Source organism: Centruroides sculpturatus, unplaced genomic scaffold (genome assembly GCF_000671375.1).
Source record: "Centruroides sculpturatus isolate CEXI.00-Female unplaced genomic scaffold, Cexi_2.0 scaffold109, whole genome shotgun sequence".
Lineage (NCBI taxonomy): Eukaryota > Metazoa > Arthropoda > Arachnida > Scorpiones > Buthidae > Centruroides > Centruroides sculpturatus.
This window is the reverse complement of record NW_019384440.1, coordinates 214,673-240,037: the sequence shown is the minus strand read 5'-3', so window position 1 is coordinate 240,037 and position 25,365 is coordinate 214,673. Positions and strand designations below refer to the sequence as shown.

The 25,365-nt window shown below is 27.4% G+C and overlaps 1 protein-coding gene and 1 long non-coding RNA gene across 2 annotated transcripts in view; both read right to left on the bottom strand.

Moving 5' to 3' along the window:
* Positions 1–25,365, bottom strand: part of LOC111620115 (plexin-A2-like) — a 90,483-nt gene that overhangs the window by 22,888 nt on the left and 42,230 nt on the right. Inside the window, exons 22-32 of the mRNA XM_023361974.1 lie at positions 25,262–25,361; positions 22,912–23,154; positions 22,666–22,842; positions 21,797–22,046; positions 21,445–21,587; positions 20,819–20,949; positions 15,398–15,475; positions 12,173–12,250; positions 10,679–10,745; positions 2,327–2,473; positions 1,971–2,160 (exon numbers count right to left, since the gene is read on the bottom strand). Coding sequence (XP_023217742.1) covers positions 1,971–2,160; positions 2,327–2,473; positions 10,679–10,745; positions 12,173–12,250; positions 15,398–15,475; positions 20,819–20,949; positions 21,445–21,587; positions 21,797–22,046; positions 22,666–22,842; positions 22,912–23,154; positions 25,262–25,361 — 1,604 coding nt within the window. The remainder of the gene's footprint in view (positions 1–1,970; positions 2,161–2,326; positions 2,474–10,678; positions 10,746–12,172; positions 12,251–15,397; positions 15,476–20,818; positions 20,950–21,444; positions 21,588–21,796; positions 22,047–22,665; positions 22,843–22,911; positions 23,155–25,261; positions 25,362–25,365) is intronic.
* LOC111620123 lies at positions 8,064–12,250 on the bottom strand. Its single transcript, XR_002755859.1, has 3 exons — positions 12,173–12,250; positions 10,679–10,745; positions 8,064–8,200 (listed from the first exon to the last, which is right to left on the bottom strand). It is a non-coding gene; the product is annotated as an uncharacterized LOC111620123 (long non-coding RNA).

The window sequence follows — 25,365 nt, the reverse complement described above, 5'->3', positions numbered from 1 at the left end:
CGCGACGAAAACAATGTTGAGCAATGGCAATGTCGAATGGTGACACTCGGTAAGTAATCCTACAATTTTTTGTTTATAGCGTAGTTTATACGGATTATTCCCAAAAAATATATACGTATTTTGGAAATGTTGAGTCGGATTAGTCTAGAATCGATTAATTTTATGGAAGAAAATCTTTCAAACAGCCGTAGTCCGTAAACTTGACACGTGTCGGGTTGTGATTGGAAGGATTCGTAAGAAATCGGATTCCTAGAGAATGGAACGTATCTCTATCTTATAGGGGGGTCGACTGTATTTAAAATATTAAAAATTAATAATAATTGTTTGGTATTAATTTGAAATTATTATGTTGCATGTTTTTAAAACTGCTGCATTTTCATGTATAGTTAAATGAAAATATTCATAATTCAGAAGATATAATTGGTATTGTAATCATTTTATATATTTCAACGAGCTTTAATTTGAAAACAAACAGGGATGTACTATACATTCATGCCTGTGTGTAATCTGCATTAAGAATGGTTATGTCAACAAAACATGCTACTTTATAGTCTTTATCAATTACAATAATTCTAATGAGCACTTATCAAAAAATTTCTTTTTCCCAACAAATTTTGTATTTTATTCTGTAATATTAATATACACCAAATTATAATTACTTTGAGTATGTAATGATTACTTAAGTATATTTAGTATTAGATTAATATTGACTTTATTTTAGAGCAGAGAACAGAGAGAACATTTTTAGTACAGATATTATTGTATATAGATTACAAAATATTTCCAAAAATAGTCTTTAAAATAATATTTGATCCTTAGAGATAATAGCATAAGAATATACATTAGAGCATCGATTATCCGACCCCCGATTAACCGTCACATCGGTTAACCAACTGTTCTAGTCGGCAAATTTCAAAATGTCCGCTAGTGATGTGGCATTACAATATTTAGCTATGTCTTGGCTACTTTAATATTATTTTTGTTACATTTTTGCGTGTTTTAGCTGGCATCAACGGCTCGACCATTGAAGGGAGGCCAATATTTAAATGAAACTTAATTTTCTAATTATGAGTGGTTGTTTGTTTCATGAGCAATAAAATAATTTTAAAATAATTTTTAATGATACAATAGTGACAATTATTATTTTAGAAAAAAATTTGTTAGGCTAAACATCAATGAAAATTCAACACAAAGTTGGCCAATAGCGATATATTGATAAAGTAGAGTGTCGATTATCCGAAAGTCAATCATCCGAAAGAATTCCAGTCGTCAAATTTAAATTTTCACCAGTACTGTGGTGCTGCAATCTTTGGCTATGTCTTGGGCTACTCAAATATTTTACGTTTTTGATACTAAATTAACTTCTGAAGTATAATTTTTTATTGTTTTTACATTTTTCAATATATTTATTTTGTTCGTACAAAATAAAAAAATAATTTTTAACGATACAATAGTCTTCGTTAGGCTTAACATCGACGAAAAATTCAACGCGAAGTGACATGCAACGGAGAAAAATGTCAAGATGGGATAAATTAATATATTTTTTCGTACATAATTGGTTATCCGAAACGTCAATCTTCTGAACAACCCCAGTCCCCAATTGATTCGGATAATTGACGCTCTACTGTACTAATAAACTAATTACATGGGATATACTAATATCCTAATATACTATACTAATAATGTATTTTTTCCTTCTTTTCGGTTATCCGATTTTTTCAGTTATCCAAACAACCTGAGTCCCCAATTGAGTCAAATAATCGATGCTCTACTGTTCTACCATAAATATATTTGTTAAATATTTCATTTTCAAAATAATTTACTTTTCTTTTTTCATATGATGAGTAATTATTTTCAAAGTTTTGAACAACTATACATCATTGATATTTTTAAAAATTACTAACATAAATTATTAATAAATGATATAAAGGATAATATAAATTATCTTTATATTAAATTAAATGCATTACCTAAGTCCAATCCTTCTTTACTTGGTCTTTGAGAAAAAGGAGTATTTCGATATATAGCATCTAAAGCTTTCTCTTTAACTTGAGATAGAGTATCACAATCTAAAACTTTCACAGGAGTTTCAATATTTTCTCCTGGAAGTTCTAAACCAGACATGTATGCTGTCTGTGGTGACATTGATACAAATACAATCTGAAAAAATAAAAAAACACACATATAAATAAAATTTAAAAAAAATAAATCTTTTTTGCAACAAACAAGTATAATCCACAATTAACTAAAACAGAATAAGAATATTATAACAACACATTATGCATGTACAGTACATGAAAATATTTAGTTGATATACAGCATTTACCATGCTTTTATATTCAATTGATTGTCTAATTAATTTTTCTTCTGATAATGAATAACGTGCTTCACTGGTAATAGAATCAACTGGTCCTTTATCTACTTGTTGTTTGATTGCTCTATATAACATAAACAATGGATCACCTGCACATTCCTATCATAAATACAGAAAAAAATTATAAATATGTAAATATCTTTGTAAAAAGATATGATAATAAAAGAAAAATTTAACTTTGATAAAAATTTAATTTTATTCTTAATTTTTAAAATTAATATTTTAAGAATTAATATGATAAAATTTTAAAAATACTTATTCTATCATTGTAATCTGGATACTTATTAATAAATAAACAATATTTATACATTATAAAAAATAAATACTAAACAGATTTAGCAAGCATTATTTTCAAGTAAATGAAATCTGCTGTATTGTAGCTCCTAGTTTATATAACTTCCATTGGTTTTGTGCATGTTCCAATTTATTATTTAGCCTTCAAAACTGTAATCAGTCCAATGTCTTAAAATGGAATAATGTCTTAAATTGAACTGATTACTGTTTTGAATGAATGTAGACAAGGCAATCATATAATTTTTATTTTGTTAACCACCTGAAAGAGGGGTTTTTAGACAAGTACACTAAATTGTTATGTTCTTCAAAACTGACTATCACCAAAGTTCAAAAATCACTCAGGAACAATTAGTTTTCAGATGTTTTTTATTTAAATGCATTTCAGATCAAACTTTTTTTGTCTGTCCCTTTTCAGTAATAAGTACAATTTGTGACAGAGCCCACATCAATAATTTATGTTTACTGAAAACAACTACAAAAGTATTATACTACCAAGTGCAATCCTATAGCTGTTTTCCCATTGCACGGAAACTCATTCTGCTGTTTTTCCTGAAGTGTGATTTGTGATTCAATTTCACACTGAATGTCAAGCATTTAGTGGACTAGGGCTTTTATCGCCACTTTAATAAAAATATTGACAAGTGGCAATTCTGGCACTATGCAGTGCAACCCCTTCCTCAACAAATAGCAGTAAAATTCATCCTTAAGGTTTCCTCAGTGAGGTTAAAATCTGGTCTATGGTTTAAATTTAATTCCACTAAACTTATATTCTCAATTTTTTCATTTATTCTTTAATTAATTCATTATTAATAAAAAACAACAAATATTCAAACTAAATCTTTCTACTATAATAAAAATACAAAATTATATTAAACTATTGTAAAAAATGGAATGAAGATGGAAAGAAAAATTTTCAGATTATTGAACAACTTATAGGAATTGCAACAATAGCCCATAGTAACACTGATTTACAATTTATACAACCTCAAATCTGTTGAAAATAATTATCTTATCATTATATTATACTTTTGTCCACTTTGGACGTTCTTATGTACTAGAACTTATACTGAGGAAAGAGAAACCACACAATTTCCAATTAAAATATATTTATTGTAACATAATCTTATGTTACAATAAATATATTTTAATTGAAAATTGTGTTCCTCTTCCCTCAGTTTAACAAGTCCTAGTACATAAGAATGTCCAAAGTGGACAAAAGTATAACATAAGTAATTTACGACAAGAAGCTGATATCAAAATTATCTTATTCCAACTTAAATAATTTACTTTTTATAAGCAGATCATCATCAGTATTTATCAACTGAATATTTGCTATAGTACTAAGTGCAACATATATTTTCATAAATTATTATTATATTTTCTAGAATCTAAAACTGTTATAGCATTATCATTAAGAATAGCAGTAATTTTTCAAGAACAGTATTAACTGTGATAAAATGCAATAGTAACAATTTTGTGCTTACTAGTTTTTTCATGGGTATTTCTCACCAAATTAGCTTATTCTGTGCTCCAATAATACTCATTCTACATGCTATCCATCATTGTAAAAATTTCAGTTGAAAGAAACTTTTTCCACTTTTCACAGGCTCTCAAAAAACCACTGTGGAAATTTACTGTCTTGTGCATGTAATTATGTACAATTTTCCACTCTGATATTATTTTTTGTAATCTGACAGGATCAAAAATGGCATCATGAATGTTTCTCAGCTATACTTGACATAATGATATGGCAGTCTGCAAGTTGCTATGAAGTTGAACGTTTGTCTCCATAAGATAGCCTTGGGCACAATGATCGTCAAGAATTTAAATGTTTATGCAACTTTGTTTCAAGGGCTCCCATAGGAAACCTTTGAAAGGACACTGTTCAGTAAACAAAACAACATATGATATTGAAATTTGACATGTGTAAAAGACATTTTCAAAATAGTCAAATTGAGGAACAGCAATTACATGCAGAATAACTATGCATGAAAAAAACAGAAAATTGCCACTTTATGCATGTACATGCATTAAAAAAGTGCATATAATTGCAAGTTAATATTTCATACTTATCATAAATTAAAGTTTTGACAACAAATCTTATTATGTTATTTATTTAAAAAGTAAAAGATCTATAATATGAAATCAAGTCTCTCATTTTCTGGACGAACCTACAGAATATAAATCNGAAAGTAGTTCGGCTGCTCATCCACTATTGGTCCAGACTCTATCAATCTTGTCGCGAAACGACGTTATAGGAGGTACTTTATACGAAAGTTTCTACAATTTTTTCGCTATGTTATAGGAATTGTCGTTATAGGAACGTACGTTATAGGGGGGTCGACTGTACATAAATTAAATTTGATCATATTTAAAGTGTTATTCAGTGCTTATTAGCAATAAACAATTAAAATCACTGTCTGATAATTAAGGCACAGATCAAAAGTACAACAAATTTACTTTATTGAACTTTTCAAGTTTTTTTTCTAACATGTTGTAATTTTTATTTTAATTATTGAACAGCCCTCATATGTTGTCTTCATTACTGTTTTATCATACTTAGTTAACTAATCTGAAAGAAATATTACTATGCAAATAATACAAAATAATTTTAAGTGATTGAAAATTTAATGAAATTAATCAATAAAATTATGAATTATATGTTTGTTTAAAGATTGAAGAAAACATTTTATTGTACTTATTCTGATCTTCTAAAAACCAATTAATACTTTATCTTATACTTAAATGAAAATTGAAAAAAAAAATTATTATTCAAATGTCTACATTACTATTATATAAAATCTTAAAAATGAATAAAATATTTTTCTAATATGTAAACCATTGAAAATTATATATTTTTTGGATCAATCAAATATATTGAACCATATAAAGCTGTATTAAACTGCCTAAAGAAATAAGGACTTTTGGTAAATTTTCATTGTTAAAAAACAATTTAGAAACAATCTTTATATACGTTTTTCCATTAAATTTTAAAGAATTAGACTTAAAATGGCCACAAATTGTTTGACAAATTTATTTTTTGGAAGAAGCTACAGTATATTAAATTCTACAAATAAGATTTAAGTCTAATAAATATTATATTAAATAATAATTTTCAACATATTTTTATTTTAATTAAAAATAATGCTTTATTTTGATTTCTTACAATAATGCTATTTAACAAGACAATTCACAATTTTAAGTTAAGAAACATTATAGAAAAATTATGCATACCATATTTGTGAGATTTCTCAATTTTTTCATTTATTATTGGAATATTATACATTGTCTGTTGTCTTGGAACTAAAGTCAATAAAGCTCCATCAGGAACCTAAACATAAATTTAAAATATCTTTCAAAAATTTCATTTAATTTTTTTAATAGAAATGATAGGTTTTATTGTAGCTTAAGCCACTAAGTTGTATAATAACAACACAATTATTCCTAAAAAAAGCTATTACAGGCAACCCCCCTATAACACTGTTGATAATTCTGTTTTATATAAATTCCATGTTGTACAAGTCACTTAAATTTTACAAATATGTGAGCCATTCACAGCCCGGCACATGTATTTGTAAAATCTAAGTGACCTGTACAACATGGAAGTCATATAAAACAGAATTATCAACAGTGTTATAGGGGGTCGACTGTATCTAATTTAAACATTTTGAAATATTTGAACATAATTATACATTCAGAGTATTATTATTCATTTTCACTATACTTTTCATTTTTTAATCTTTAATATTATTACTGGTAACCCCCATATAACACGGCACTTCTATAGCACGGATTCACTCTAACATAGTTTGAGAATTGGGAACATCCCCCGTATAACACAGTGGTTTTATAGCTTTATAGCATGGATTCACTCTAACACGGTTCGAGAATTGGGTAAAACCCTCGTACAACATGAAATGTAATAAAGGGTGTGTTCTTTTATACTTCCATGTAACTCCATGCAAGCATTCTAATTGTTTTCGTGGCTACTTTGAATGCTCTTTCAACAATAATCCATTTAATGGTTAAATTTTACAACTGGAACCCTTCTTTTGCCTCTAAAACCTCATTTTAGAATGATAGATTCCTCCATCATGATACTATCTATAGTGCAGGCGCCGCCATCTTTCTTTCACCGTTGTTCCTAAATGCCTACAAACAGCAGCGCACTCCCATTGTAGAGCAACCACTATTAACAAACGCACCCAAAAACTGTTACCAGTTGATGATGCTCATGCTGAGATCATCATACAGGATGGATAATCCTCTGGTAAAATATTTACTTAAATAATAAATAAGTATTTTACCTATGAAAAAAAATGAATAATAAATCCGATTTAAATAAGGATTTAACGGCATGTTTTTTTTTTTTGGAACCTAATCCCTCTCTTCACACTAGTTCTTTGTTTTGTATAACACAGATTCACATAACACGGCAATTTTTTGGAACGTAACTCCCGTGTTATACGGGGGTTACTTGTATTTCAATCTCATTATTTTATTCTTTTTAGTTATGATTTTAAAAACTAAAATATTTATCTTTCAGTTTTATAAAAATCTTTCACAAAATCTTTCAAAAACAAAAAAAAAAATTTCTAACATTCAATTAAATAAAAAATTAAATTATTATAAAATAAAATGATTTTTCTAATAAAATATACTATTAAACAAATATAGTAGAGCGTCGATTATCCGAATCAATTGGGGACTGGGGTTGTTCGGAAGATCGATGTTTTGGATAACCGATTATGTACGAAAAAATATATTAATTTATCCCATCTTGACATTTTTCTCCGTTGCGTGTAGCTTCGCACTGAATTTTCGTCGATGTTAAGCCTAACGAAGACTATTGTATAGTTAAAAATTATTTTTTTATTTTGTACGAACAAAATAAATATATTGAAAAATATAAAAACAATAAAAAATTATACTTCAGATGTTAATTTAGTATCAAAAATGTAAAATATTTGAGTAGCCCAAGACATAGCCAAAGATTGCAGTGCCACAGCACTGGCGAAAATTTAAATTTGCCGACTGGAATTCTTCCAAATGATTGACTTTCGGATAATTGACACTCTACTGTAAATGAATGTAAAAATAGCAATTTTATTACTGTTTTAACAAAGTTTTAAAATTCTTGTTTCACCCAGTGAAACAAGAATTCTAAAAGCAAAAATCCTCAAAAGTTATAAACTAGTACATTGTAAAACTTTGAGATGTTTTTGCTTTTTAGTCTGTTTTAAAATCATTCAACTTTTATCAAACTTTTATGAATAATAAAATCTTATTACATGCAGCATTATGGTTAAAAAATATTTTCAGGAACAGTCTTAATTTATAATACTAATTTCACATAAATTAAATTTGATCATATTTAAAGTGTTATTCNCTTTTATATTCAATTGATTGTCTAATTAATTTTTCTTCTGATAATGAATAACGTGCTTCACTGGTAATAGAATCAACTGGTCCTTTATCTACTTGTTGTTTGATTGCTCTATATAACATAAACAATGGATCACCTGCACATTCCTATCATAAATACAGAAAAAAATTATAAATATGTAAATATCTTTGTAAAAAGATATGATAATAAAAGAAAAATTTAACTTTGATAAAAATTTAATTTTATTCTTAATTTTTAAAATTAATATTTTAAGAATTAATATGATAAAATTTTAAAAATACTTATTCTATCATTGTAATCTGGATACTTATTAATAAATAAACAATATTTATACATTATAAAAAATAAATACTAAACAGATTTAGCAAGCATTATTTTCAAGTAAATGAAATCTGCTGTATTGTAGCTCCTAGTTTATATAACTTCCATTGGTTTTGTGCATGTTCCAATTTATTATTTAGCCTTCAAAACTGTAATCAGTCCAATGTCTTAAAATGGAATAATGTCTTAAATTGAACTGATTACTGTTTTGAATGAATGTAGACAAGGCAATCATATAATTTTTATTTTGTTAACCACCTGAAAGAGGGGTTTTTAGACAAGTACACTAAATTGTTATGTTCTTCAAAACTGACTATCACCAAAGTTCAAAAATCACTCAGGAACAATTAGTTTTCAGATGTTTTTTATTTAAATGCATTTCAGATCAAACTTTTTTTGTCTGTCCCTTTTCAGTAATAAGTACAATTTGTGACAGAGCCCACATCAATAATTTATGTTTACTGAAAACAACTACAAAAGTATTATACTACCAAGTGCAATCCTATAGCTGTTTTCCCATTGCACGGAAACTCATTCTGCTGTTTTTCCTGAAGTGTGATTTGTGATTCAATTTCACACTGAATGTCAAGCATTTAGTGGACTAGGGCTTTTATCGCCACTTTAATAAAAATATTGACAAGTGGCAATTCTGGCACTATGCAGTGCAACCCCTTCCTCAACAAATAGCAGTAAAATTCATCCTTAAGGTTTCCTCAGTGAGGTTAAAATCTGGTCTATGGTTTAAATTTAATTCCACTAAACTTATATTCTCAATTTTTTCATTTATTCTTTAATTAATTCATTATTAATAAAAAACAACAAATATTCAAACTAAATCTTACTACTATAATAAAAATACAAAATTATATTAAACTATTGTAAAAAATGGAATGAAGATGGAAAGAAAAATTTTCAGATTATTGAACAACTTATAGGAATTGCAACAATAGCCCATAGTAACACTGATTTACAATTTATACAACCTCAAATCTGTTGAAAATAATTATCTTATCATTATATTATACTTTTGTCCACTTTGGACGTTCTTATGTACTAGAACTTATACTGAGGAAAGAGAAACCACACAATTTCCAATTAAAATATATTTATTGTAACATAATCTTATGTTACAATAAATATATTTTAATTGAAAATTGTGTTCCTCTTCCCTCAGTTTAACAAGTCCTAGTACATAAGAATGTCCAAAGTGGACAAAAGTATAACATAAGTAATTTACGACAAGAAGCTGATATCAAAATTATCTTATTCCAACTTAAATAATTTACTTTTTATAAGCAGATCATCATCAGTATTTATCAACTGAATATTTGCTATAGTACTAAGTGCAACATATATTTTCATAAATTATTATTATGTTTTCTAGAATCTAAAACTGTTATAGCATTATCATTAAGAATAGCAGTAATTTTTCAAGAACAGTATTAACTGTGATAAAATGCAATAGTAACAATTTTGTGCTTACTAGTTTTTTCATGGGTATTTCTCACCAAATTAGCTTATTCTGTGCTCCAATAATACTCATTCTACATGCTATCCATCATTGTAAAAATTTCAGTTGAAAGAAACTTTTTCCACTTTTCACAGGCTCTCAAAAAACCACTGTGGAAATTTACTGTCTTGTGCATGTAATTATGTACAATTTTCCACTCTGATATTATTTTTTGTAATCTGACAGGATCAAAAATGGCATCATGAATGTTTCTCAGCTATACTTGACATAATGATATGGCAGTCTGCAAGTTGCTATGAAGTTGAACGTTTGTCTCCATAAGATAGCCTTGGGCACAATGATCGTCAAGAATTTAAATGTTTATGCAACTTTGTTTCAAGGGCTCCCATAGGAAACCTTTGAAAGGACACTGTTCAGTAAACAAAACAACATATGATATTGAAATTTGACATGTGTAAAAGACATTTTCAAAATAGTCAAATTGAGGAACAGCAATTACATGCAGAATAACTATGCATGAAAAAAACAGAAAATTGCCACTTTATGCATGTACATGCATTAAAAAAGTGCATATAATTGCAAGTTAATATTTCATACTTATCATAAATTAAAGTTTTGACAACAAATCTTATTATGTTATTTATTTAAAAAGTAAAAGATCTATAATATGAAATCAAGTCTCTCATTTTCTGGACGAACCTACAGAATATAAATCATGAATGATGATAATACAAATAAAATATAATAAATTTTTTCTTTAAAATATTTTCTTATTTGTTCACTGAAATATTTAAGTTTAAACATATAATACCTTTAAAAACTTGTACAAAAGGAAAGTAAACCATGAAGATAACATTTTTTCAGCAACAGATTCAGTCCTATAAATTAATATGTTTTCTTATTATTATTCTACAAAATAATTTTACATAATATATATTTTAAATATTTTTATTCTTTAACTAGTATATCAAAGTCAAAATTTTGATATTTCATTTATATAGAATTAATAATTTCTTTTTAGATCATAACTATACTATAAACAGTTCTGCTAATTATATAATTTTAAAATAACTTAATGTTATACATACAAAATTTATTTACATTATATACATTATCTTATCTTACTATTATCTTATACTTAATCTTATATATTTACATACATATTAGTTATTTACACATGTATCTTGCAAGGAAAAAATCTTGAAAATTACTTTTTAATCAAACAACAAAACAATAACCTATAAACCTTATTATATTTTAAATTTAAAATATATTAGCTCCATTGTAAAAAGTTTATTATAAAATTATTTTTTAAAAAACTAAATTCCATTTTTTAAAATTTTTCAATAAAAATTATATATATAAATTATAATTTGTAGGTGACTGCTATCTAAAATTTGTTATTAATTCCTGCTGTTTTTTTTTTGCTTAGGGAAGAGGATTAAGCTAGTTATGTCTATTGAATAGTCAGGTATTGCCTACTTATCACATTTGGAAAAATTGTGTTTTATTTTTGATCTTTATGGAAAACTTTTGATATCTTTATTACTATTTAGTTATTTTTAAATTTTTCTTCTTTTATTAAAAATGTTTTCATGTAAGTTTTATTAATTTATTTTGATACTGTTTTTGCTTTCAAAAACATATTCTAAGTATATTATCTAATTTATTTGTATAAGCTGCTAGATCAATTTTGGAAAAATTTTTTAAAGTTGATTCCATCGATTGGCAGACAAAAATAGTTTTAAATGATAATATAGTAATAATTTCTTTTTGTAATTAATGCAGTAAAACCTGTCCAAAATGAAATCCAAATAAAATGGAAACCTGCCTAATTGGAAAAATTTCTTCAGAACAGAGTATTTTCTATGTTAAATTTTACTATAAGCTGGAAACCTGTCCAATGCAAAACTAAAAGAGATTTCGAGTACAATGAACATAATTTAACCTGGATAAAATGAAAAATTAAAATTCAACTCATAGATATATAAGTAAAATAACTTCAAGGTATAATTAATAATAATAATATTATTATTATTAATGGTCATTGCATGGCATGACAAACTATATTTCAAGACTGATTTGAATCTTATCAGAGAAACAAACATCATGTTATAAGGTTACACAGATTCCTAACATGAAAAGAATGTCAGTCACAAATATGCTAATTATGATCACCCAGTACATACAGAACAAAAAAATCTCAAAATTTTATCATTTCCTAAAATTTATGACTAGGTTTGGCGCTTAAATAATTTACTTTTTACAAACTAAATAAATATTCAAATTAAGATTAAATTTTTACCTCCTCAATAACAACTTTGGATGACTCTTTCCTTCAATACATTTTTCTATTAATTCAGCCAGCAATGTCTTCAAAATACTTGAAAGAAATAATTAATAATTATAAACAAATAATTGATAATACTGAAACATAACAACTAAGTAATGCATGATTATGTAATTTATTAATCAAAATCAAGTGTATGTACTAAATCAATAATTAAAAACTATGATGACAGAATTTCATTGTCGATGTTTAATGGCAATAAAATTCTGTTTTACCATTCATCATCATAAAGCTCATCATCAATATCTTAAAATTTTAAATTATTATAATATGAGAAAAATTAATTATAAAATTATTGAGACAATACTTATTTTATTATAAATTTTAAATAATTATCCAAAAACATTTCTACAGCAATTTTTTGCACAATAAAGACCTAAATTTGTAAGGAAATTATCATTGTATTTTTATTCAAAATATAACCGTAATACACTATTTCAATTATATAAAGACAGTCACAAATATCAACATAAATCAAAGTAGTCTGAAATTAATCTCAAGTCATCTATCTAAATGATAAAGTTGTCACTATATATACAGTCGACCCCCTATAACGCGGGTTCATATATCGCGGTGAAAAAATTGTGACCGTATTCATATAAAGACACTAAAAGAGACTCGTAAAATGTGGTAAAACGTCATCGCCGACTCATGTCGCGACAGGATTGATCGAATCTGGACCAATAGTGGATGAACAGCCAAACTACTTACATGTTACAGAGAGTTTAGGCAGGTAAGTTGAGTTTACTATCGTCTGTACAGTATATAAATTAGGTACTGTAAGTCTAATACAGTACTGTAATTTTACACATTTCTTATTCAACGGCAATAAAAATTATTTCTATTAATGATATCTCCAAAGTCCAATGAACTTTTTGCAGAAAAATAACTTATCAGAAAACATGCCCGCTGTTTGGTGAGCTGCTCCGTGACGAAAACGAACTTAAGAAATGGCATCGTCAAACGGTGCACACTTGGTAAGTAATCCTACAATTTTTTGTTTATAGCATAGTTTATATGGATTATTCCCAAAAAATTATGTGTGTTTTGGAAATGTTGAGTCAAATTAATCTAGAATCGATTAATTTTATGGAAGAAAACCTTTCAAGCAGCCATAGTCCATAAACTGCACGCATGCCGGGCTATGATTGGCTCATGTATTTAAGGATTCCTACAATGTGAAATTCTTATAAAGTGGAACGTATCTACCGCGTTATAGGGGGGGTCGACTGCATAATGAAAGAATATTTGATACCACCAAACTTCATATGCAATTTTTCAGCATTTGGTTTCAAGTAATCATTATATTTAAATTAGAATTTTAAGCAAATTTAACAATTTTTTACTGTCTTTCAAGACTGATATAAAATTCTGATAACTAAAAATGAAACAATTAAAATGATACAGAACCTTAGTTTTGAACTGAAGAGGGACTTAAAATACATATAAGTCCAAAATGCATATGTCAAAACAATAAAAGAAGTATCTAACCTGAAAGCTGTATTGATAGTCTACCGAACTGAATTGATCGGATTAAAGAGACACATTCACAACGAAATAGCAGCTACCATAAGTGATATTTTAAAATGATACATACAGTATCTTATAAATTCTAATCAATTTGTGGACAATAAATAAATATATTATCACATAATATCTATCTTCTTGTAAAACATATTGCATAACAATATTTCCTAATTTAGAAACAATTATAAATAGAAAAGTTCATATTCTACAGATCCCTGTTAAGTCTGTATAAAATTAAAACTCACATGTAGATAGTTTATATCTTTAATTATCTATGTGATTAATTTATATTGTGAGAGTCTGGACTTGATAAATTTTTGAACAAAGCTTTTGTCAAAATGTATTAAAACTTGCTATAATTTTTCAAACACTTATTAATTATAAAATATAAGATTATATCTCTAAATGGAGTCACTTCCCTTTCCAGATAACACATTAAATGTGTCACCTGGAACCTATGATCAAAATTCAACCATTAACCCCAACTTATAACAATTCCTAATAAGGGCATGAAAAGAAACTGGTAGGATCCCCTAATTAAAAGAAGGGAGCTCAATGATGACGACTGGCGATTGTCATTGATAGGTCATCACCTTTGTTCTCTTCTTTGGACTAGTGTTCTCGCCCAATCTTTTTGGATACCGCCGTCGCCCACCATCTGCTTATCTCAAGACATCAAGAAACTTTCACAATATTTTGACTTGTCAAAGATTCTAACAAACCAGCTGGTGAATCAGAAGTTCATTGATTTGCCAATCCTCCGATTTCCAAAGGAACCAACCTCTTTACCACCTAACTAAAGGAACCAATGGAACCCACTTAACTAAAGTATTTATCAACTTGTGGACTATTGTGAACTCTCTCTCTCGGTCAAGGACCTGCGATATTAATGATAAATCCTTATAAAATTAGCATTCAGCTAAGCTCCTTATATAAGTTATGTACAGAAATGTAAACTGCTATGTAAATAAATGGAAATTGTTAAATGTTAAATTCATAGTTGAGTGCACTTCTTCCACTGGCTGTCTCTCAAACCTTCTCAGAGTCCTGAGTCCAAGTGCCTACACACGACTGCTTGCATGCAAAAACAAACTTAACAGCCATCAAGGTTTCTGTATCTGTCCATAAGACATGATGATGTAGATGTCAATCCTGACAACTAAATCATCGCAAATGCTGTGGCGACCCTTCGACCCCATGGTAAGGAAACACAGGAGTGCTTTGCACATTGTCATAATATATTAATTTTGCCTATACTGATGTTAAAAACTTACTGGTAACATTAAGTAGGTAAGTAAATAAGACTAAAACACCAAGATTTTCACTAACTGTAGACTGATATTAAAAGAATATTAGAACAATTAAAAATGTATTAATTATTATTATTAATGGTCATTGCATGGCATGACAAACTATATTTCAAGACTGATTTGAATCTTATCAGAGAAACAAACATCATGTTATAAGGTTACACAGATTCCTAACATGAAAAGAATGTCAGTCACAAATATGCTAATTATGATCACCCAGTACATACAGAACAAAAAAATCTCAAAATTTTATCATTTCCTAAAATTTATGACTAGGTTTGGCGCTTAAATAATTTACTTTTTACAAACTAAATAAATATTCAAATTAAGATTAAATTTTTACCTCCTCAATAACAACTTTGGATGACTCTTTCCTTCAATACATTTTTCTATTAATTCAGCCAGCAATGTCTTCAAAATACTTGAAAGAAATAATTAATAATTATAAACAAATAATTGATAATACTGAAACATAACAACTAAGTAATGCATGATTATGTAATTTATTAATCAAAATCAAGTGTATGTACTAAATCAATAATTAAAAACTATGATGACAGAATTTCATTGTCGATGTTTAATGGCAATAAAATTCTGTTTTACCATTCATCATCATAAAGCTCATCATCAATATCTTAAAATTTTAAATTATTATAATATGAGAAAAATTAATTATAAAATTATTGAGACAATACTTATTTTATTATAAATTTTAAATAATTATCCAAAAACATTTCTACAGCAATTTTTTGCACAATAAAGACCTAAATTTGTAAGGAAATTATCATTGTATTTTTATTCAAAATATAACCGTAATACACTATTTCAATTATATAAAGACAGTCACAAATATCAACATAAATCAAAGTAGTCTGAAATTAATCTCAAGTCATCTATCTAAATGATAAAGTTGTCACTATATATACAGTCGACCCCCTATAACGCGGGTTCATATATCGCGGTGAAAAAATTGTGACCGTATTCATATAAAGACACTAAAAGAGACTCGTAAAATGTGGTAAAACGTCATCGCCGACTCATGTCGCGACAGGATTGATCGAATCTGGACCAATAGTGGATGAACAGCCAAACTACTTACATGTTACAGAGAGTTTAGGCAGGTAAGTTGAGTTTACTATCGTCTGTACAGTATATAAATTAGGTACTGTAAGTCTAATACAGTACTGTAATTTTACACATTTCTTATTCAACGGCAATAAAAATTATTTCTATTAATGATATCTCCAAAGTCCAATGAACTTTTTGCAGAAAAATAACTTATCAGAAAACATGCCCGCTGTTTGGTGAGCTGCTCCGTGACGAAAACGAACTTAAGAAATGGCATCGTCAAACGGTGCACACTTGGTAAGTAATCCTACAATTTTTTGTTTATAGCATAGTTTATATGGATTATTCCCAAAAAATTATGTGTGTTTTGGAAATGTTGAGTCAAATTAATCTAGAATCGATTAATTTTATGGAAGAAAACCTTTCAAGCAGCCATAGTCCATAAACTGCACGCATGCCGGGCTATGATTGGCTCATGTATTTAAGGATTCCTACAATGTGAAATTCTTATAAAGTGGAACGTATCTACCGCGTTATAGGGGGGGTCGACTGCATAATGAAAGAATATTTGATACCACCAAACTTCATATGCAATTTTTCAGCATTTGGTTTTAAGTAATCATTATATTTAAATTAGAATTTTAAGCAAATTTAACAATTTTTTACTGTCTTTCAAGACTGATATAAAATTCTGATAACTAAAAATGAAACAATTAAAATGATACAGAACCTTAGTTTTGAACTGAAGAGGGACTTAAAATACATATAAGTCCAAAATGCATATGTCAAAACAATAAAAGAAGTATCTAACCTGAAAGCTGTATTGATAGTCTACCGAACTGAATTGATCGGATTAAAGAGACACGTTCACAACGAAATAGCAGCTACCATAAGTGATATTTTAAAATGATACATACAGTATCTTATAAATTCTAATCAATTTGTGGACAATAAATAAATATATTATCACATAATATCTATCTTCTTGTAAAACATATTGCATAACAATATTTCCTAATTTAGAAACAATTATAAATAGAAAAGTTCATATTCTACAGATCCCTGTTAAGTCTGTATAAAATTAAAACTCACATGTAGATAGTTTATATCTTTAATTATCTATGTGATTAATTTATATTGTGAGAGTCTGGACTTGATAAATTTTTGAACAAAGCTTTTGTCAAAATGTATTAAAACTTGCTATAATTTTTCAAACACTTATTAATTATAAAATATAAGATTATATCTCTAAATGGAGTCACTTCCCTTTCCAGATAACACATTAAATGTGTCACCTGGAACCTATGATCAAAATTCAACCATTAACCCCAACTTATAACAATTCCTAATAAGGGCATGAAAAGAAACTGGTAGGATCCCCTAATTAAAAGAAGGGAGCTCAATGATGACGACTGGCAATTGTCATTGATAGGTCATCACCTTTGTTCTCTTCTTTGGACTAGTGTTCTCGCCCAATCTTTTTGGATACCGCCGTCGCCCACCATCTGCTTATCTCAAGACATCAAGAAACTTTCACAATATTTTGACTTGTCAAAGATTCTAACAAACCAGCTGGTGAATCAGAAGTTCATTGATTTGCCAATCCTCCGATTTCCAAAGGAACCAACCTCTTTACCACCTAACTAAAGGAACCAATGGAACCCACTTAACTAAAGTATTTATCAACTTGTGGACTATTGTGAACTCTCTCTCTCGGTCAAGGACCTGCGATATTAATGATAAATCCTTATAAAATTAGCATTCAGCTAAGCTCCTTATATAAGTTATGTACAGAAATGTAAACTGCTATGTAAATAAATGGAAATTGTTAAATGTTAAATTCATAGTTGAGTGCACTTCTTCCACTGGCTGTCTCTCAAACCTTCTCAGAGTCCTGAGTCCAAGTGCCTACACACGACTGCTTGCATGCAAAAACAAACTTAACAGCCATCAAGGTTTCTGTATCTGTCCATAAGACATGATGATGTAGATGTCAATCCTGACAACTAAATCATCGCAAATGCTGTGGCGACCCTTCGACCCCATGGTAAGGAAACACAGGAGTGCTTTGCACATTGTCATAATATATTAATTTTGCCTATACTGATGTTAAAAACTTACTGGTAACATTAAGTAGGTAAGTAAATAAGACTAAAACACCAAGATTTTCACTAACTGTAGACTGATATTAAAAGAATATTAGAACAATTAAAAATGTATTAATTATTATTATTAATTAATATTCATTCAGTTTGTCTGCTATTTTTTGTGCCATTGTCTTTAACAATGGCTAGTATATATCTGAAGTANATAACATTTTATTTTAACTTTTTTTAATAAGAAATAACTTAGATTAAAATTTTTTTTCTCAGGATTTTATGTTTTTTGAAAAAAGTGGAAATCGAGAACGTGACAGGCCAGGCATGTTTTAAGACTTCAATCTACTTTTATTGCATGTTTTATAAAGATAAGAAGAAATGGAATGGTTGAATTAAACTTGTTATACAATGCTAATCAAATTTCAAATATTGCACTACTTAGATAATGAAAATGTGTGTTAATTTTTCTTGAAAAACTTTTACAAAATAAATTAATTTTATAATTATCCTATTTAATTATATTTATGATAAAATTTATCATAATTATAATTATGATAAAATTTTTAAATTGTGAATGTTCAAAACGTTTAAAAATCAACTGTAAATTTTTTGCATCTTAAAATTTACTGTTCAAAATTATTTTATTAAATAATTTTTTCTACAAAAGTAACTCCAAATATTAATTTCGAAAAATAAATTACTATTTATAGGAACTACATTGTAGAAAGTTTCAAAGCCAAACAAAGTGGCTTAGAAAATAAACTGTTATGAAATTTGAATATTAGAATTTATTTGACCTGAAATAGATCAAAAATTTATGTGTAATAATTTTAAATTAAAAAGGTTGTTCTTTTTTCACATCTTATTTTTGTATTATAACTGAACTAATATAGTAATGTTGTTGTCTAAAAAGTTGCAAATATAAAATTGTTAACTGTGCAAAGCCAAACTTTAACTTTCCTGCCATACAATCTATGAAAATTGTGTAAAACACAAACAAACACACATACATACACACAACTTTATATATATATACACAGTGGAGTATCGATTATCCGAATATCGATCAACTAAAACATTGGTTAACCGAAAGCGTTCCAGTCGGCAAATTTAAATTTCCACTAGTTCTGTGGCGCTGCAATATTTGGCTCTGTCTTGGGCTACTCCAATATTATTTTTGTTGGTCTGTATGTTTTAGCTGGCAGCACTGGCGCGACCATGAGAGGGTACTTAAGGACATGCCAGGATTTGAACGTGGATAGGTTAATATATTTTTTTCTAGCACTATATTATTACTCAGGTATAAAAATTGAAGGCTATGAGAGTATATTTAAATATACAGTAGAACATTGATTATCTGAATAGCGATCAACCAAAACATCGGTTAACTGAAAGTGTTCCAGTTGGCAAATTTAAATTTCCGATAGTGCTGTGGTGCTGCAATATTTAGCTATGTCTTGGGCTACTCCAATATTATTTTTGTTGGTGTGTATGTTTTAGCTGGCAGCACTGGTACAACCATGAGAGGATACTTAAGGATGTGCCAGGATTTGAACAAATTTCAACATGGGATAGGTTAATATATTTTTTCGTACATAATCAGTTATCTGAAAAAGTGATTATCCAAACAACCCCAGTCCCAAATTGTTTCAGATAATTGATACTCTACTCACTCTATATATATACATACATACACAGTAGAGANTAATTTCGTAATAATTGTTTTCATATTATAATTGATAGGTGTAAATTATCGGAATTGACTGAAGTAATTGCTATTTTACTATTAGTACATTATTAATTATTAAAGCCCAGGTAAAATAATCTTGTTATTTTTCATATGTCTATGAATATTTATCTGATATTATTTTCTGATATTATTTGAAACTGATGTAAATCATTTATATTAAAATTTTTGAAAAAATAAAAGTATCCCTAAGCAAGGTATTCTTTATATTCATTCTTTTTCCTTCATTCACATTTTGATAAAAACAAAATTAAAAAATTATCATTATTTTTCATCACTTATAACAGACTTTCCACATAAAAGAAATTTAACCCCTCAGTCTCTATTGACGTATATATACGTCAAGCCTACATAGCGTTACGAAAAATGTGGTCCTTAAGGCCATTTTTGAAAAAATTTTTTTTTATTGAATTTTTGGAATGTTTTTTAGGTCCCGAAATGTTTTCAAAATTTTTTTCCCGCGCAAAAAAATTTTATCGCGATTTTAATGAGCCTATGTGAAGGCTCGATTAAGGCTTAATTGTTTTTTAATGGGAGTTTTTTATCAATTTTATTTCATGGTTCCTAAGTTGTAGCGCATGGATTTTCATTCGGTAAAGTTATTTAATAAATGGTAGTAAAATGTTTTTAGGCTTTTACACTGACAAGTATAAAAAAAGGCTATGATTTGTTTTAAGGCAATCTTTACTTATAGAAGTGGTCTGGAACCTAACCAACCTACTATATTAGCAAGATATGCCTATATAAAGATAAATAATGCAACCATATTATTATATATAACTTAAACAAAAATGAAAACCTTATCATTACTGAATATCTATATTTTTTTATATCAATGCAATGAACTTACCTGTCTCTCATAGAAAAATATCGATTGGATTCTAATGTTCTTATAAATAGCAAAAGAAAAGTCTTATTCATGATCAACTGGCCAAAAACTCTAAGTCCTTTCTCAATATAAGGTTTTTTTAATGGATCCAACTAAAACAAAAATTCAAATTAAAATTTATTATAAGAGTTCATTACTATTTTAATTAATATACAAAAGATATTTAAGTTATTATAATAGATTTCGTATTATAATTTATTATAATATTAAATATTATTATAATACATATTTAATTATAATAGATTTTATATTATAATTTCATTTCAAAAATTTCTTGAAACTACAAACATTAATAAATTTTGATAAATCTCATAGTGTTAAAATCTAATGAATATATTTAACTAAAAGTTGAACAAAGTATTGAGAAAATAACAGTTTTCATAACATGGAAAAAAAGTAAATATATATCATGTTTTTAGATCTTTGGTTATTCATTCATTGTAAGATATAACATCAACAAATGCTAATATATGAATAAGTTAATTATTATTAATCCTTTTTATTATTATAACTTACCAACCAATACAATAGTTAATGTAATCAAACTGCAATATTTTACTCAAGATGAATTTTATTATGATTCTTACCTGCATTTCTTTCAAAACAGGATGATTATCAAAATTAGGAAATAACACTTTCATTGCATAAGTTCGATAATCAAGAAATGGAATTCCACCAGATGTTAAGTCACTTGTCAAATCTGTCATTTCTGTTTGTAGCTCAGCAAATGCTGGAAAATAAATATTTAATATATATAAAATGGGAGTTCATCCTTAAATGTACAGTCAACCGTGTGCTGGGCTGTGAATGGCTCACATATTTGTAAAATTTAAGTGACTCATACAATATGGAATTCATATAAAATGGAATTATCAACAGTGTTATAGGGGGCCTGTAGTTTATTAAAAAAACTTTTGTAAAATTATTTTTTAAACCTACCTTCTTTACATTCACTAGCAACTCTTAATTCTAAAACATCCATTTGTTCTTGCATGTTTTTCAAAACACGGCTGCTTTCTGTTGATTTTCTACGATATGCAATCAATATTAAGATGACTATTAACAGTAAAATGCATCCTCCAGCAATTACACCAATAATAACAGGTTTAGAAAGAGTGCTATCTTGACCAGCAGGAATTTCATAACTCAACTGACCAATGGTAAATTTGAGTTTACTTCCAACTTCAACCTATTAAATTAAATTTTCGTTAAATTCAAAATTTTTCATATAATTCTAAATAACTTGCTACTCATTTACTTTTTATTAGAATGTTCATACATATAATTTAAAGTAATCAAATAAACTTTACACTAATATAATTAATTTTTTGTATTCATCTTATCTCAAATTTTTCAGTTAAAATTTTTATAATCTATAATAAAGTAAATACTTGTGTGACCATATTGTCAGTTTTTAGAAGTCAATATTTAACTTTAATGAATGATTATTTGAACGTTTTCAGGAATTTTCCAGCTTCAGCTTTAAGTGTTTTACAATACTTAAAAACAAAAAATATTTTATAATTATTTTATCACTATAAATATTGTATATATTAATTTTGAAATGGAACTGAAGAATACTAAACAAGAAATTTTCTGAGAACACAAAGTGATAATGAAGTAGAAATATATTGTAAATGTGTATTATAAATTAAAATCTATTGCAATAAAATTTATGTATCTAGAATCTAACATAGTCTTTGAATCTTATATTTTTGGTTTCCTTAAATACAATATATAAACAGCATTATAATATTAATTATCATTCTATCAATAAGAAATAATACAAATTAATATAAAGTTATTACTATAACATAAGGTATCTTCTTATTATCAGGACTGCCATTTAAACCTCTTGCTGGAGGCTGTGAAGTTGGTGGTCGACACGTCAACTGAGAACGTGATAATGATGTAACATTACAAAATTCAGTTCCAATACGCACAATAACATCAATTTCCTGAGAAGCACGATCCAAATTTTTACCCTGAAATATTTCAATTAAAGTTTTTAATACTAATAAGTTGTTTGTTTCATATAATAAGAAATTACTTACATTAATTGTCAAATAATCACTTTTGTAATATTTTATATGATCTTTTTCACTAAATGGTTCATATTTAGGATCAGGATACATTTGAAATTTAGGAAATTCAGGTTTACTACTTATGTTTCTAACTTGTTCCACATTATCCATTTCAAATCCATAATCAAGTTCCAAAATTTCATCTTCCTTAACAGCATAAGGTATTGGAGGACTTTCACATTTCATTTCCTTTGGAGATTCAACTTTACAATTCTATAAGAAGATATATTAAATTGAAAACTATAATTTACTATTTGAGCATTTAACTTTTATCATAATTAGTTTAATTAATTTTTAATTTCCTTTTATACCTGAATTGGAAATCTCCTGTTAATATACTATAGCCTAATGAAAGTTTTGAGAGAAGTATATACTTTATAAATATAAACATTTTGTAAATACATCAAACTCCCCATGCATATCTATGCTAATTAATGCATGAGTATACATGAAAAACTGAAAAACACTGATATCTAAATAGCCCTCTAAACTGTAAAGACTATTCTGAGGTTTTAAATGAACTACAGTAATTACCACTCAACCGCATTATAACAACCATGCAAATATGAGTCCCATGTTCTATAAGCTGAAATGTATAACTAGTCAATAAACATAAAAATAGATTTCTTATATTTTCAAAAATATCATGTAAAATTTAAATTTTTTCCAAATTACTGCATTTTAATTTTAGGATATTTTTTCAAAACTTATTTATAGTACCAATTTTTCCTACTGCAAAATAATATTCTAGAATCACCTCACTTATGTCCCTTAGAATAGACAATTGAGGGAAAAAAGAAAAGTGTCATTTTACAGTAATTCTAATATTTTGATGATACACAGATAATCTGAGCACAATAATAGGGAGTTTTAGTATATTCATTTAAATGCTAACATTTGAAGTAACTTCATGAAAACCTTGATATTTGTAATTTTTTTATATTTTGTATTTTGTAATTTTAAAGAATCGTATTTTATTATTCAAAATATTAGAAAAAACAATGTCTTATGTCAAAAAATAAATTTTATTATATTAAACAAAATAAACATTACTAATTTTAATTAAAATTTTTCAACTATTTTGTAAAAATTTAATAGAATGTAAAAAAAATCTATGCAATAATTTTAATAACACACTGGTATCTCATATTTTGAATGACTAACATCAAATATTCCAGAGTTCAAATAATAAATTTGAGAAAAGAAATTTGACCTGAAGTTGGAACAATGCTTCTACATTCAAGCTGCATATGCAGTGATAAAATGTGCTCACTGCTTAAACACCATCTGTTGTGCACCCAAGTCATCTTTTGCTCTAGTCATGAAACTATCTCTTGCACTATGCCTGTGTTTTCAGTGCTTTTTTCACTTTATTTTTGGTGTATATAGTTTTATATATATAACTATACACACTAATATATATATATATAACCCCTACCTATTAACCATGGCATCCAAGAAGTGTGTGGAAGCAATGAAGCCTAAGAGGAAGGCTGTAGTATCAATAATTGGGATTAAAAAAAAACTTATCACAAAGCATTAAAGTGGTACATATACACATGTGAGTACATGTACCACTTTAATGCTTTGCAATAAGTTCTTTTTTTAAGATACCAAAGTCAACAGTGTGTACCATTCTTAAGAACAAGGAAGTAATAAAAGCAGCAAATGTGAAATGTAAAGATGTGACAATGTTGAAATCACATGTTATTGAGATGGAAAAACCCTCCTAGTACGGCTAAATGAGAAGGCTGGTGATGTCTCCAAATGAATTACTTGTAAGAAAGCCAAGCAGCTGCATAGTAACCTTAAGAAATATGAAATCATTCCTCACTAAAGTACAATAAATGCAATTTTCTGTTATTATACAGTACTTAAGTATTTTATTTATTGTTTTCATGTTTTAAATTTATTATTTAGGGCATTTAATTGCCTTTTTACCTTAAATTATGTTTATCTGCTATTTAGGTTTATTGGACTGGGTATTGTTTAGGTTTGGGAAAGGATTAACTAACTTTCCATTATTTCTAATGGGAAAAACTGATTTTGACTTCAAACAGCTTCCTGAAACAAATTAAATTTAAAGTACAAGGCACCACTGTATATGAAAATATAATAATAAAATCTAAAAATAAATAAATTTTCCTTATATTATTAGTACTTTTGTTTTGGATAAGTCACAAGAAAACAAAACTTAACTTTATCTTAAGAATAACAAACACAAAAAGCAAATTTTCATTGATTTAAGACAACACAATACTACGATTCTATCATTATGAAAATTTATGTTATTCATTATCAAAATAAAATAAAAACTTACACTTTCACTTCTATATTCTTCACCTTCATACATTACATACATCTTAGGTGCAACAACTGCATTTAAATTTGTTCCTTTGACTGTTATCATTATCCCACATCTCA